The sequence below is a fragment of the Hoplias malabaricus genome, chromosome X2 (genome assembly GCF_029633855.1).
Source record: "Hoplias malabaricus isolate fHopMal1 chromosome X2, fHopMal1.hap1, whole genome shotgun sequence".
NCBI classification, from domain to species: Eukaryota; Metazoa; Chordata; class Actinopteri; order Characiformes; family Erythrinidae; genus Hoplias; species Hoplias malabaricus.
The window spans coordinates 48,339,149-48,352,090 of record NC_089819.1 but is presented as its reverse complement, the minus strand read 5'-3'; the positions used below and the strand labels follow the sequence as shown (position 1 = coordinate 48,352,090).

Sequence of the window (12,942 nt, the reverse complement as noted above, 5' to 3'; positions counted from 1 at the left end):
GAGGACATTATTGCAGAATATTGTCTCAAACTTAATAAATTAGCATTTAGCATTAAAGCTCAGACAGCTAATAAAATGCCTCTAGGTGTGTTGTAGACATTGAGACCCCTGGTTCTTGTCATCAGTATATATTTAAAAACAAGCCACCACTATGTTTTCACACAAAAGACCATTTTACATCAAAACCGTGGCTGATTTGTGCAGAAACAATTGGTGGAATTTCTTTATAAAGCTCAATTCAATTCCATGTCTTTGTGAAGAGTATTTACTCATCTGTGCTAGGTTTGTGCTGCTGTCATAGATGTGCCTTAAATGGGCATGTGGTTTGAATGTCTATTTTAAAGCGGAGAATGAAAACAACTCAGATGACAGAAAAGAGCATGTTGTGCATGTTAGAGCACAATGACCTTTAACAAAATAAGAAACTAATAAAGCAGTCCAGAAAACCAAATCATGTCATAATGTGCCACCAAAATGTTACAGTTAAATCAGTTTCATTTAAGAATATAAAGTTATTTGCAGCCTATTTATTAATATTTACTTGCTTTGCGTGAGGGCAACCCAAATGCATTATATAGAGATTTGTTTTTTACATAGTATGGGCAGATAATCAGTATTGGGATTGAGTGTAGGGCAGAAATAAAGAAACATATCTATATATGTGCAGTGTGATACACCCTTAGAGAAGCTCCGATCAAAACAATTTGAAGAGCACAGTTTGGCCCTTGTCGAATTCGCTCAGACCCTTACATTGCTTCCAACACACATTTTATTGCCACTGATTGATCGCCATATTTCAAGAAATCCACCACAAACTAATTTTTTTTTGGTAATGCATATTTACATCTGGCTATAAATAATGTAACAGTGGGGATGCTGGTTGTTGCTGATTGCAGAATCTGCACACGGCAGTCAGCAGTGTTCAGGAGGAGGTGCTGTAATCCAGATTCCCTGAGGGGATGTTTTATATTCTGGATTAAACCAGCAATGTTTATTTTTAATAAAAAAAAAAAAAGTTTTGCCTGCCCCATGGAAATTTACCGCTGAGCAAACATTCAGCAAGAGAAGATCTGCTTGAGTTGTGTGTGAGGTGGTGCAAGAGGCACATCTGTCTAACACTGATTATCATTGCCAATCAAGGATTAAACAAAGAGATCAAATCTTCCTACTGTGGAAATGGTCTTATGTCTCTCACAGACACCAGCACACTTTACATTTTCTCGGGGTTTAAGACCGTATGTGATTACGCATTATGAAAGTTTACTGATTTGCCCAAGTTACTCTTTCTTTACTCTGTTGTAATTGCTCTTCTGGTACCTCAATCATGCCGTCGTGCAAGACTGTAAGTCAGTGGGGAATTTGGCACTGCAGTCATTACTTAATATTCTAGGTAAGTGACTTCATATTCGACTGTTTATGTACAGGAAAGCTGTTGAAAACTTCATGAATATTAACCAGCCCTGTGTTCACATTTGTAATTCTTCTTGTCTTTCTATCTCTCCACTGACGAGTACTGAAACTGAATAGTAACGTGTACTGTCAGAATATTAAAAGCTGTAACTTGTATCCATGTTTTCAGCTGGTATTTATTCCCCTTGTTTCTCCGTCACTTATTTCTCACACCAGTACACTGGTATGCAAGCGTACACATCAGTTCGGTGCTTCTAAAAATATGTTGCACCTCCAGGGGAGTTACAGAATGAGCTGGAGCCAAGCTAGAATGACATGTCTGGGTCCTGACCAGCATCATTCCCACTGTTTCTGTGCCTGACAGCAACATGGCCTCTGTAATTATGAATGAGCTTAATCGGCATGTATTATATTCCTGTATAATGCATCTGTATTTTATACAGATTTGAATACACCAGGTCTGTTATGGAAATGAACTTATAAACCTGTTTTGACAGAGTCTGGAATTTAGGACTGTGACAGAAGCACAGAAAAGCCCACAGAGTTGTCAAGTGTATGTGGAATGCTGGGTCACAGTAGGATCACACATGGGTAGGGTTTAAAAAGAAATCAGTGACTTTATTTCTGCTTTTTAATACACTACAAATAAGCTTTTTTTTGCTGTTGTCAGCCACAGTACCAGATATCTTGAAGTGCTGCTTGTGTCTGTAATTTGAGGAAATTTTTACTTTTTTGAGTGCATTTGTTATGCCTTTTGAATCATTTCGACTTCACTCGGTTCACTGAGTCCAAGCCACTCATGTAGAGAATTTCAATCCGTGCAGGTGTTCTGCTGAGGCCAAATCTCCAGTGTAGGTGAGAAGTGAAAACATTCATATTTTGTCACAGAACAGTGAACACTTTCTTTTTTTTTTCCTCAGAAGAACTGATTACTTTAACCCCTCAAACCTCAAGGATGGTTATGTGAGCCCATATTTATAGTACTTGCTGAGTTTAATTTAGGGAAGTGTTCAATGTACAGTGTTTATTTCCTGCTAAGTGTACTACTTAAATGCATTTTTCCAATAGAATTGCAACTTTTGCCTCTGTTCACATGAGCATTGTGGATCATGACAGATGCATGCTAAGTACATGACACACTCCTGACATACGGATGCATGCAGCATGTAACAATACCACCAGTGTTGAGTGTGATGGATGAGTGTGATCCACGGCAGAGTCACAACACTCCCAAAAAAGCATTCCTCTGCATGACACGACAACAATAACCCTTGAATAACATGATGTAACTGTATTCCAGGGAGCAGATAGTGTCGGTCGGGTCGGCATGCCCTTGGTCATCCGCAGCTTTTTCGGCCAGAGCCGAGGTCAAGGCTGCGAATGCATGGACTTCATCTCAACACGGTTTTTAATAACAGAAGCTGTAAGCAGGCAGCAGTCTGAATGTCTCCTCACACCTCTTCTAGTGATTGGACACAAGTGGACTGCGTTCAACCTTGGGTCTTAAGGTTTAACCCCTAAATGCCTTCTCTGTGTTAACAAATCACAAGCTCTGAAGCAAGCAGTAGTGACAGTGGAGACCAGAAATACATGATGTAACATTCACCAGTTATCACAATACTGATGTAAGAAAAGCCGTGCTATGATGAGCATGTTTTTCCCAGTGTGTGATTGTTGAGAGAATCTTCAACAATCACAGTTGGTCAGATGAGTGTTTTGAAGTTTGGACAGTGTTCCACCAAGATATTTATTCAGTGTAAGGTTTTAATTAATTATCAATTAATACATTTCCAATCTTTAACTAAACAATTGTTATCCTAAAGCTTTTAATATTTTCATTCAAATAAAGAATAGCAGTTTCAGGCTAACATCAGCAAGAAATGCTGCATCAAATATCAGAAGGGAGCAGAGCCATTAATTTGCCCCACACTAGTGTTGGACAATAATATAAAGATGAATATATAACACCAGAGAAAATATCTGGTCAAGACAGTGGATATATTTATACAATGCAGAGTGTTATAAAAACGTGTTTCATGGACTTGGCAGATTTATCTTTCAGAAGTTTGAAGGTACAGATATCTGTTCTTGACTGTTTTTTTTTTTTTTTTTTATATTGTTCATATAGATACTGGAATTGTTGTATCGACCAAAATTGAGTAATATATTGTGATATAAATTTTGCCTGTTTCATCCAGCTCTACCTCACACTAACTATCATCTAAAGGTCGGGTAATTTTTAGTAGAGTGGCGCTAAATGGTTTTTGTTTGGAAAGTTGTGGCAGTGGTAGCACAGCAAATATGCACCAAGGCAAATAAATCTCATCGTTATGCAAACAAGAGACAAATCCATGCTGATGAGGTTTTAGACCAGGATATTTTAATAATGGTCTATGTCTGTTCTCACTGCAGCACATAGCTAACCTTGATCTCTTTCTTCTTCTTCCTTCTTCTTCTTAATTGTTTAAACATGAATATTGTTTTGCAGGTAATTATTTTGTACATTCTCAAGCCGGTCTTTGCTTACCCACACAAAGATTGAATGTGTGAGTGTGAACAGAATGGACCCAGGCTGTGTGTTTTTAAACATCCGATGGTGTTGAGTTTCCCATCATACCTCTTTTCCTCTCTGAATGCTGATGAAGCTGGATACAGCAAGCATCAATTTTCAGCACTCTGTTGCCCACCTTTTCACTTGCTCTTCCCATCACACTCTCATCTGTCACACTCTCCCCTCTCCCACCATCCACTTTGTCTAATAGAACTTGCAATCAGATATTACTCTTATACTGTTGAACGTTATAAGATTGAGGACCTGATTTACTGAGGATAATTCCCTCCCTCCCTCCCTCTAGTTTCCATCTTGCAGCCACCAGAGGACACCTGGACTGCCTTAACCTCATCCTCAGCCATGGTGTTGATATCACAGCCACAGATGCCACAGGTAAGACAGATACTTTTGAGTGCATTATTATTAATGTGCCGTTATAATGGCTGCGGGTCAAATGAAATATTCACAGCACTGTTAAACATTAAAGAAGGGGGTGAAAGATTATAACTGGAGAGCTGTCAGTAGATGAATCCACTACGCACACCATCAAAATCTTGTTTGCTCAAATATGTGGAATTTTTTGGTAATCCACTTAATGTAACAGTAGCATTCAATTAGATGAAAAGTGTACTTTTTGAGATTTGAAACGTAATTTTAATGTGTGCTCATTACATTCATTTCAGGGAAAAATGCCTTGCACCTGGCAGCCCGAAATGGACAGTCATTGTGTGTCCAGAAACTACTGCAGGTAAGGTCCTTCTACTGCCCGTTCGGTCTCTCCAACACATTAAATGGTGAGTGAACGCAAGAGTTTGCGATTTTTGTGGTAATACCATTTTAGGGCTTTGGAGCTTCGGTCAGAATATTCGGTGGAGTGGAGTCATTAACAAAATCCTCTTCCGACCCCTCCTTTAATATTCCTCTCTCCAGTTCCCTCACTACCTATGCTCGCTAACCTGCTAACTAGTATACACAATTTAACCAGTTTTAGTGTAAGTGCTCTAATTGCAGGCACAAATCTGACAAAATGAACCACCTCGCTTCGTTGTGAGTGTGTTTTAGCATGTTAGGCTGTTTTATATGACTGAGCTTCATTTGCACAAAGACGTTTATGAGTCTGAATATGAGTGGAGTGGGGACAGCACTGTTTTTACTGCTGGAGAACCTGAATGTGGGTTGAGAGGAGTGTTGCCTTATTGATAGCCACATTTATCCAAAATAAACGGAATGTCCGAATCTCAAAATTAGAAACCGAATACCTACCCAATGGAAAAATGTCTGAATGCCGAATACATGGGGCCAGCCCTATTGTTCAAAAAATCAGCGCTCAGCACCCGCTTTAAAAATAAGGGCTGCACTGCGGCACCCAGCACGGGTCCGTTCGCTGAGTCGTTTGCTAACTCATGCATACACGGTGCCACTAAGGGCACAGGGTGTCCACGAATAAACCAGAGCTTCATGGAGGTGTTCTAATTTGAAATCTAAAGCAGACATGAACTGTAGCTTTGCCATGCTTCATTGTTAGGAGGTTGCTGTAGCGTGTTATGATGTTTTAGGCTTTGTTCAAGACTTTTTAAAGCTGAATACACGTGGAGTGGAGGGAATATCTAAATCTCAAAATTTATAAAACAAATTCCCAGCGAACGAATATTTGAATATTCTGGGCCAGTCATAGAATTTAGAGGTATCTTTCCGCCTTGGTTTTTGAAGACAACTTCTGTGGTCGTGATTTGTTATAAACACCGGAAACATTCTCACATCTCCAAAGAAATTACAGCTGTCGCTTTGTTTGGAGAAAAGAAGCTGGTCAAACAACTTCAGTGATGAGCAGTGTTTAAAGTCACTCAAGTCAAAAGTAATTTGTCCATGGCCTGTTGGTATTTTATTGATGCATGTGTTCTCCAGCTTGGCAGGCAATCTAGAGAACAACGTGGGTGTCTTTTGTCAATTGTGTGCAGAAAGAACGAAATGTCACCAATCAAAAACACAAGGCGCAGCAGGCGGAGACACTGTCTGATTCCTAATGAAGGATGTTCATAACAAACTGATCTCATCCTGTCATGTCAGAGTCTCCTGTCAGTTTAGCCTTTTGACATCTGCTAATTACATGACAGACTTTGCAAAGAACCAATGATTTATCTGTCTTAATTCATAAAGTCAGTAAGTGCTGTCTAATTTTAAACTGTTACCAGCGCCAGCAGCTTTTGAATCTGTGAAGGGAGTCAATGTGGGAAAACGGCACTGAAAACCAGGAAGGATTTTTCTTTTTTTGTTGTTGTTGAGGGAAGTTAGTATCTGCCTTTGTCCCTTTTTAATAGAAGGCGTTAATCCATCTCAGCTCATGCAGTTAGTTTATCTTCAAAGCATTTTTAGTACCGCATGAATTAAACCAGGCATGACACTTAGACTTGTGCATACAAGATGAGAGGAAACTAAATGTAAATGTATCTCTATATTATTAGACAGGCATCTGATGTCTATGCTGTATTACTTTTACTAATGATGCTGTAATGCTTAGACATGATAGATTAACTCTTTAATTGTGTGCCAGTGTTTGCCTATCACTAGCTGAGCTCTGGTAGCTAATGCTTATGCAAACAGTCTTCAGGAACTTGAGCTGGGTGTTTGGAGTGTTGACAGGGCTGCCCTGTACTGTAACCCCCATCTGTATTTCGGTGCCGTCATCATGGTGGTCAACTGCAATCTGACCCCTCCGCCCCTCACAGCCCACCCCTGAGGAGATAGAGTTACCCAGGACACAGTTAGACGCCCTGCTGCCGGTTTGGGAGGCTGTTGCTAGAGGGAGGAGGGAGAAGGGAAAGAGTGATGGCTGGAATAAGTGGGATAGGAGGGCAGGGAGTTGAATGAAAAGAGGGATTGAGGTGAAGGGGGAAGAAAAAAAAGAACGAAACACAGCAATGGGGACTGGTGTTGTGGGACCCAATGTTCAGGCCACTTAGCCTGTATCATGGCAACACTTTCCCTGACTTGACCTGCTTTCACTGCTCTCAAATTCTGGGGCTTCAAAAAAAAAAGGCCCTTTAAAGGCAGGCACAGAAAGCACTAATCATTAGGGCAGATGACTCCGCTGCTTACTTTAGGCAACATTTTTAAAATTTGATGTAGGTTATTTAATTTGAAGTCAAAGCACTTGCAACATATTTGCCATGCCTCGTTTTATATTAAACACATGTCGGCTCACATTAGATGGAAAGTGAAAGTGTGTGTGTGTGTGATGTGTTGCAGCACAGCTGTCCAGTTGGAAATGTGGACCTGCAGGGGAGAACAGCACTTCATGATGCAGGTGAGCTTTCATGTATTGATTTATTTTTCCAAACCTTTCATCTGCACAAATATTTTTTTTTACTCTCTACTTTCCTCTTATCTCTCCCATTTTTTCAGTTCATTTCACTGACATTTTCAACTCTCCCACTATCTCGCTTAATTCATTTCACTCTCATTCTCTTTCGCTCTCCTTCTGTCTGTATTTTGGTCCGTCTCTCCCTACCTTGCTCAATCTATTTGTCTCTCACCTTCATCATCACTGTACTTCTCTCATTAACTCATTAATGCCGCTCTAGTGCAAATCACTTACTATTTCTGTGTCTGTCTTCCTCACTCTCCTTCCTCTCTTTCACACCAATGATTCTGAAATCTGAAACAATGGTAGATTATTAATATTAATGGTCTGGATATTAAGATTTGGTCTGGCAAAAAAATGTGTATCACTATATGTCTTAATATCAGTGGATGTGATATAATATCTATATTATGAATAATACCTATGAATAATATAAAAGTCTCACAGAAAAACTGCCAAGAACAAAGAAGAAACATGACATCACCATCAAACAATTCAATTCAAATGAGATTTTATGAATGGACCAATAGATATGCCCCAAAATGTATTGGAATAAAATCTTATTACAATAAATTTTGGAGCATTTCTATTGGTCCATTCATCTTGAAATTCTCCCATGATGGGAAGGACAGCTGGATTCAAATGATGGGGTAAACTAAATATTGACAATAATGGAGACGCACGTTTTTAATCGGACAGGGAGAAATTTACATATATTATTGTCCTGCCCTACTTGATTTTTTTTTTTTTTTTTATTTGTGAACTTGCCGGATGTCCTTGAGCTTGTTTTAACTCCAGCATATTTGTCTCTCTCTCTCTCTCTCTCTCTCTCTCTCTCTCTCTCTCTGTCTCTCTCTCTCTGTGTTCACTGCAGTCATGGCAGGCTGCTCCTCCAGTGTTAAACTATTGTGTGACAGTGGGGCTTCTGTCAATGCCAGTGACTTTGTGAGTATTTGCACAGAATTGCATTGAATTCTCCTCCAGAGTTCCACTCAACCACTGCCCCCTCCAGTGCTTTGGCTACACCATGAGAGCATAGGAACATTAGGAGCAATATGTTTGATTTGGTGCCTATCATGAAGTTTATTGTATTGTTAATCTTGATGTTTTCTGAGTGCTGTGGCATTCAGTGCTGCAGTGCACTGGGTCTCGAAGGAAAATGTCTTTAGTTATTTTTCCCTTATGCTGAGTGACTTAAAGGTCAGGGTTTTACGTTGCCAGAATGGACTGACACTATCAGGTCATTCATGACATTTCATCTTGAATAAAGCAGAAAGTGAAGGCTGATTCACTTAAAAATCAAATGATTCATTAGAAATGATTCATTACTCTTTCCTTTTCTCTTTTCTCTGATGAAATGATCAGAATGCTGTAGTTAGTAATAATATTAATGATGCATCCTGTTTATAAAACTCTGTTTTAGATATTCTTCACCCTGTAACAGTCAGTTGAATGAATGTGCAGTATTGGTTATTTTAAATTGTGTTTGTGTAGGATGGACGAACTCCTTTGGTGCTGGCCACTCAGATGTGTCATCCCCGTATTTGTCAGCTCCTGCTCGAGCGAGGAGCTGACATCAGAGTGAAAGACAAACAGAACAAGTAAAAAATACTCTTTCAAAAACAGGTTATTAATCATCTTTCAATGTGATGTTATGCTTTGAATATAAGTGTTAAGTAAGTTTCTTTGTTTTTGTGTGTTCTGTCAGAACTGCATTGGTCCTGGGCTGTGAGTATGCTTGTAAGGATGCTGTGGAGGTTTTGCTAAAGAATGGTGCTGATGTCACTGCTGTGGATGGCTTTGGTCATGACAGTTATCACTACGCCCGGCTCAGCAAAAACCAGGAGCTTATCAGCCTCGTCAAGAGCTACTTGGACAGTGCTACAAAAGGTACCTTAATTCACCTCATCTTAATGACCTTGAACTTGCAAGTCCAAAGCAATCTAAAGCTGGCTGCGCACTTTGTCATTGGCAGGAAAGCAGCAGACTGGTAATTTGGATTGATGATAGCGTTAGGACTCTAATCAGTATGCCACAGACTTTGCAGTGTTGCATCAGCATGCAAGTGACTTTGATCTACTCATTTGTCTTCATGCACTCAAAGTTCTGCTATCTATAGAATGCACAGATGCGCAAAGCACATCTGCATATTATCAAACGTACATGGAATTAGCAGATGTAAATCAACCCAATTACTTCATGATTCATAAAAAATTTAGTTAATTTGTATCAGGGTTTCCCCATGCTTTACTTGACTTGTGTGTATTTATGTGTATTTAATTATACATTCTGGGCCATTATGTGAGGAAGTGCACAGACACAAAACCCCAGCTGCAAAAAAAAAAAAAACATAAAAAAAAAAATTCAGAAGACGTTTCCTTGCAATTTGCTAGCTCCTAGCTAAAAAAAAATGGCTCAATCAGACAAAGATAAGGATATTGCTCTATTCCTGCTTCATAGGTGGATAATATTGACTTATTTTTGCTGAAGATGAAACTTACTCTAAAGTCGGGAGAGTGCTGACTGCATGAAAATAAACACAGAACAACAGTGCTACAAAACGAAACAGCTCAAATAACACATTTCTGTCGTAATTCAAACAATGAATAAAAACTTAGACAAGCGTTCACCTTAAAAAGATGCTGAGATTCCGAACATAAACAAACCAAAGAGAACTTCAGTTCTCCACTATTGTAGATGTTGAATTTAAGAGTTTTTATATCCACAAGCTCAGAGAAGTGAGCAAATAACATTGGAAGCTTATAAAAATGAATGAAAGCAGTGCCCCACTAGGGCAAGAGATAATGCCATGGGGACGGGGGCACAGGGGGTGTCCGTTGAGGATCACAAAAGGTTTGATGAGGATAAGGGAGACTATAACTGCAGGCCTCATGCTTGAGCTTTTGAGATGGGTTCCTCACCCTTGCACAAGCCTGCTTACTCTACATTTGCATGTAATATTTATTTGGATAAGTGCCTCTATGATATGACCTGTTAAGATAATGTAGTGAGAGAAGAAAACGAGGCGAGTGAGACTTTGAAGTGTGGCCAGGGAGGAAGAGAGTGAGTTCAGGAGTTACTTATGACACAACAGCGACAGGAAAGGAGGTGATGAGACTTATCTGAGGAGTCAGAGCCATCTAGAAGGTTCTGGCTTTCTCAGGCCTGCCAGGTGTTTTAACCCTAGCCTCAGGACAGCAGCAAGCACACAGGAAACTAGAGATCAAATCTCAGTACCGCTTGCATACAAAACTCTTTCAGCACCTCTCTTTTTGTAGAGGAAAGCTTCTTCAGTGCTGATGGAAAAAGGGGGTCATATGAAAGCTAGCAGCATGTTGCCTCACTCTGAGACTGGACCAGAGTGAGAAGTTTTAATGTTGACACTACGGCATTTTGAGACTGAATCTAAAAAAAAAATCTGCTTTAGTCTGTTTTTTCCTCTGCCTGGTTTTGTTTTTCCTTAAACAAAATAGCATATACTTCAGGCATTAGATGTCATTATTTATGTCAAATCTTTAAGCAGATTGTATGGAATATCTCTGTTGTTTTGATTGTTTCAGCCAATAGCTGCATGTCAATTTAAATATGTTCATCAGAGTTGTATGATATATTCTGTTAATTAAAATGCCTCATCCCATCTTATGGTGTTTGCTCCCATTGGCGAAGAGCTTCTTCTTATGACCATGAAGCCTTGCTGCAATAGTGTAATCACAGCTGTTGAGTTTCCTTTTTCGAAGACTCTTGGCCTTGGTTTACCTGTGCTCTCATGAATAAAGCCTGGCACTTGTGCCTTTGTACGGAGGAAGCTGTGAAATGACTAACATTTTCTTCATCTGTATTCACAGCAAAGGAGGCATTGAGGATGGAACAGAAAAAGAGACAGGTAATAAAATATACTTACACAGGCTGACATTTCACAAATAGAATTGTGTTCAACGCTCGGCTGATTTAAGAACAGAAAACTAAATGTTCAGTACTGGGCACAGTCGGAAACCACTCGTGATTAGTTGGTTCGGTATTAAAAGTGGGTTTTTATATGATGTTCTTCTTGATCCAAGCAAACCACAACACATTTTAAAGTGCATGGACCTTTGCGCGGCCCGCTCTACACATCCTTTCAGACCCACAGCACTGAGTAGTCCTCAAATCTTTCAAGAACTATTAATATCATGATGAGAATTTTGGTGGTCTACCAGGTTGTGCCCTTTTATATATTTCAGTTGTAGATTTAACTTATTATCATTATTATTTTCCCCTTTGATGCCCCCCTCTTTAAGCAAGAGGGTTTATATTAAATCACATCTCAGAAAATAGCTGATTCTTAATTGCCAATTTGACCTGACATTCTATTAATGGGGGGTCTCTGACTTTTGCACAGTTATGTATGTTTTTAAAATAGCACCTGTTGTAAATTGCTTGTATTTTATCCTCGTTGGACTGTTTACTGTTGACTGAGGTGAATTTGTGTGAATTCTTTGCACGTACCATTGCCTTTTTTCTCCTTCATTATGCTGCCACCTGAGGTAGACTATGCAGAAAGGCAGTGAGCTTGAACAGCTGGGAAAAGATTAGACTGGCTTATGTCTTTACTGATATTTTGATGAGGGGTTAGTGATAGGAGCTAGTGTAATTATTGAAGTAATTGTTGGCTCATATACAAAGCTGCGTGAACTTTCCAGCTCTGGAAGTTCTTCAATCTGTTCCAAACATCTTCCTTTTGTAGCTTTAGACTGCCACCAAGGGATGCTGTAGTTTTAATTTGCTTGCTTATTAAGGTGTGCTTAGTTTTGCTCTTGTTGATTGTACAGCTGGGATTGGACTTAATGTGTATCATCAAGTGTTGATGGCGTGTAATAAACATAGTTGATGCTCACTGCAATAAGCCCTGTGGAATATCCGGTTTACTTCTCAGCACTACTGCCATCTGGTGCAGGAGAAAAAAAACTGCAAAGTAACCCCTGAATTAGGACTCTCAAGAACTCAGGACAACACAACCTCAATTATAGCTTTCTGCCGTCATAACGTCTTATCTAGATGCAAAGAGTATTTGCTTTTTCCTCCGTCTCATTATGAGATTTGTGATTAAGTCACGGTTGGCAGTGATTTCTACCCATGGAGACCATGATGTTATTCTTCTTTCCTGTCTCTGCAGCTGTCTGTGGATACTGCCTCTGAGACATCATCTAATAGGGATCAGATCATTCACGTAAGTGGAAGAGTTTGCACTTGCTTATTGGACAACTGGGGCTTGCTATTCATATATGACATAATTTGATGGCTATGGTTCAAATTAAGTCTCTGATGGAATCTTCATCCAGTGATTTACTCCACAGCTAACTTTATTTTCCGTTCAATTTTCTCAGGACTTGGAGAAACAGAATGAAAGCCAACAGGAAACTCTAAGGAAATATCATCAGGATCAAAGGGCTCTGTTGGACAAAATTAACATGCTGCAACAGCAACTTAGTCAGGTAAAATCACAAGTACAATCACACGAAACAGTTAAGTTTCACTGAAATGGTGGGTTGCATTAGTAGATAGAAATATGTAGGTTGGGATATGGGATCTCTAATATAATAGGTTTCCCATACAATCCAACAGCCTGTCTTTTGCTTTCTGT

General features: G+C 39.5%; 1 protein-coding gene across 3 annotated transcripts in view; it reads left to right on the top strand.

Moving 5' to 3' along the window:
* The window catches only part of LOC136677144 (uveal autoantigen with coiled-coil domains and ankyrin repeats-like), a 54,046-nt gene that overhangs the window by 32,208 nt on the left and 8,896 nt on the right, over positions 1-12,942 (top strand). For all 3 annotated transcript variants that reach the window (XM_066654576.1, XM_066654573.1, XM_066654574.1), the window contains exons 3-11: positions 4,266-4,354; positions 4,645-4,709; positions 7,208-7,265; positions 8,197-8,267; positions 8,817-8,923; positions 9,031-9,212; positions 11,168-11,205; positions 12,475-12,528; positions 12,686-12,793. In XM_066654576.1, the coding sequence (XP_066510673.1) occupies positions 4,266-4,354; positions 4,645-4,709; positions 7,208-7,265; positions 8,197-8,267; positions 8,817-8,923; positions 9,031-9,212; positions 11,168-11,205; positions 12,475-12,528; positions 12,686-12,793 (772 nt within the window). The remainder of the gene's footprint in view (positions 1-4,265; positions 4,355-4,644; positions 4,710-7,207; positions 7,266-8,196; positions 8,268-8,816; positions 8,924-9,030; positions 9,213-11,167; positions 11,206-12,474; positions 12,529-12,685; positions 12,794-12,942) is intronic.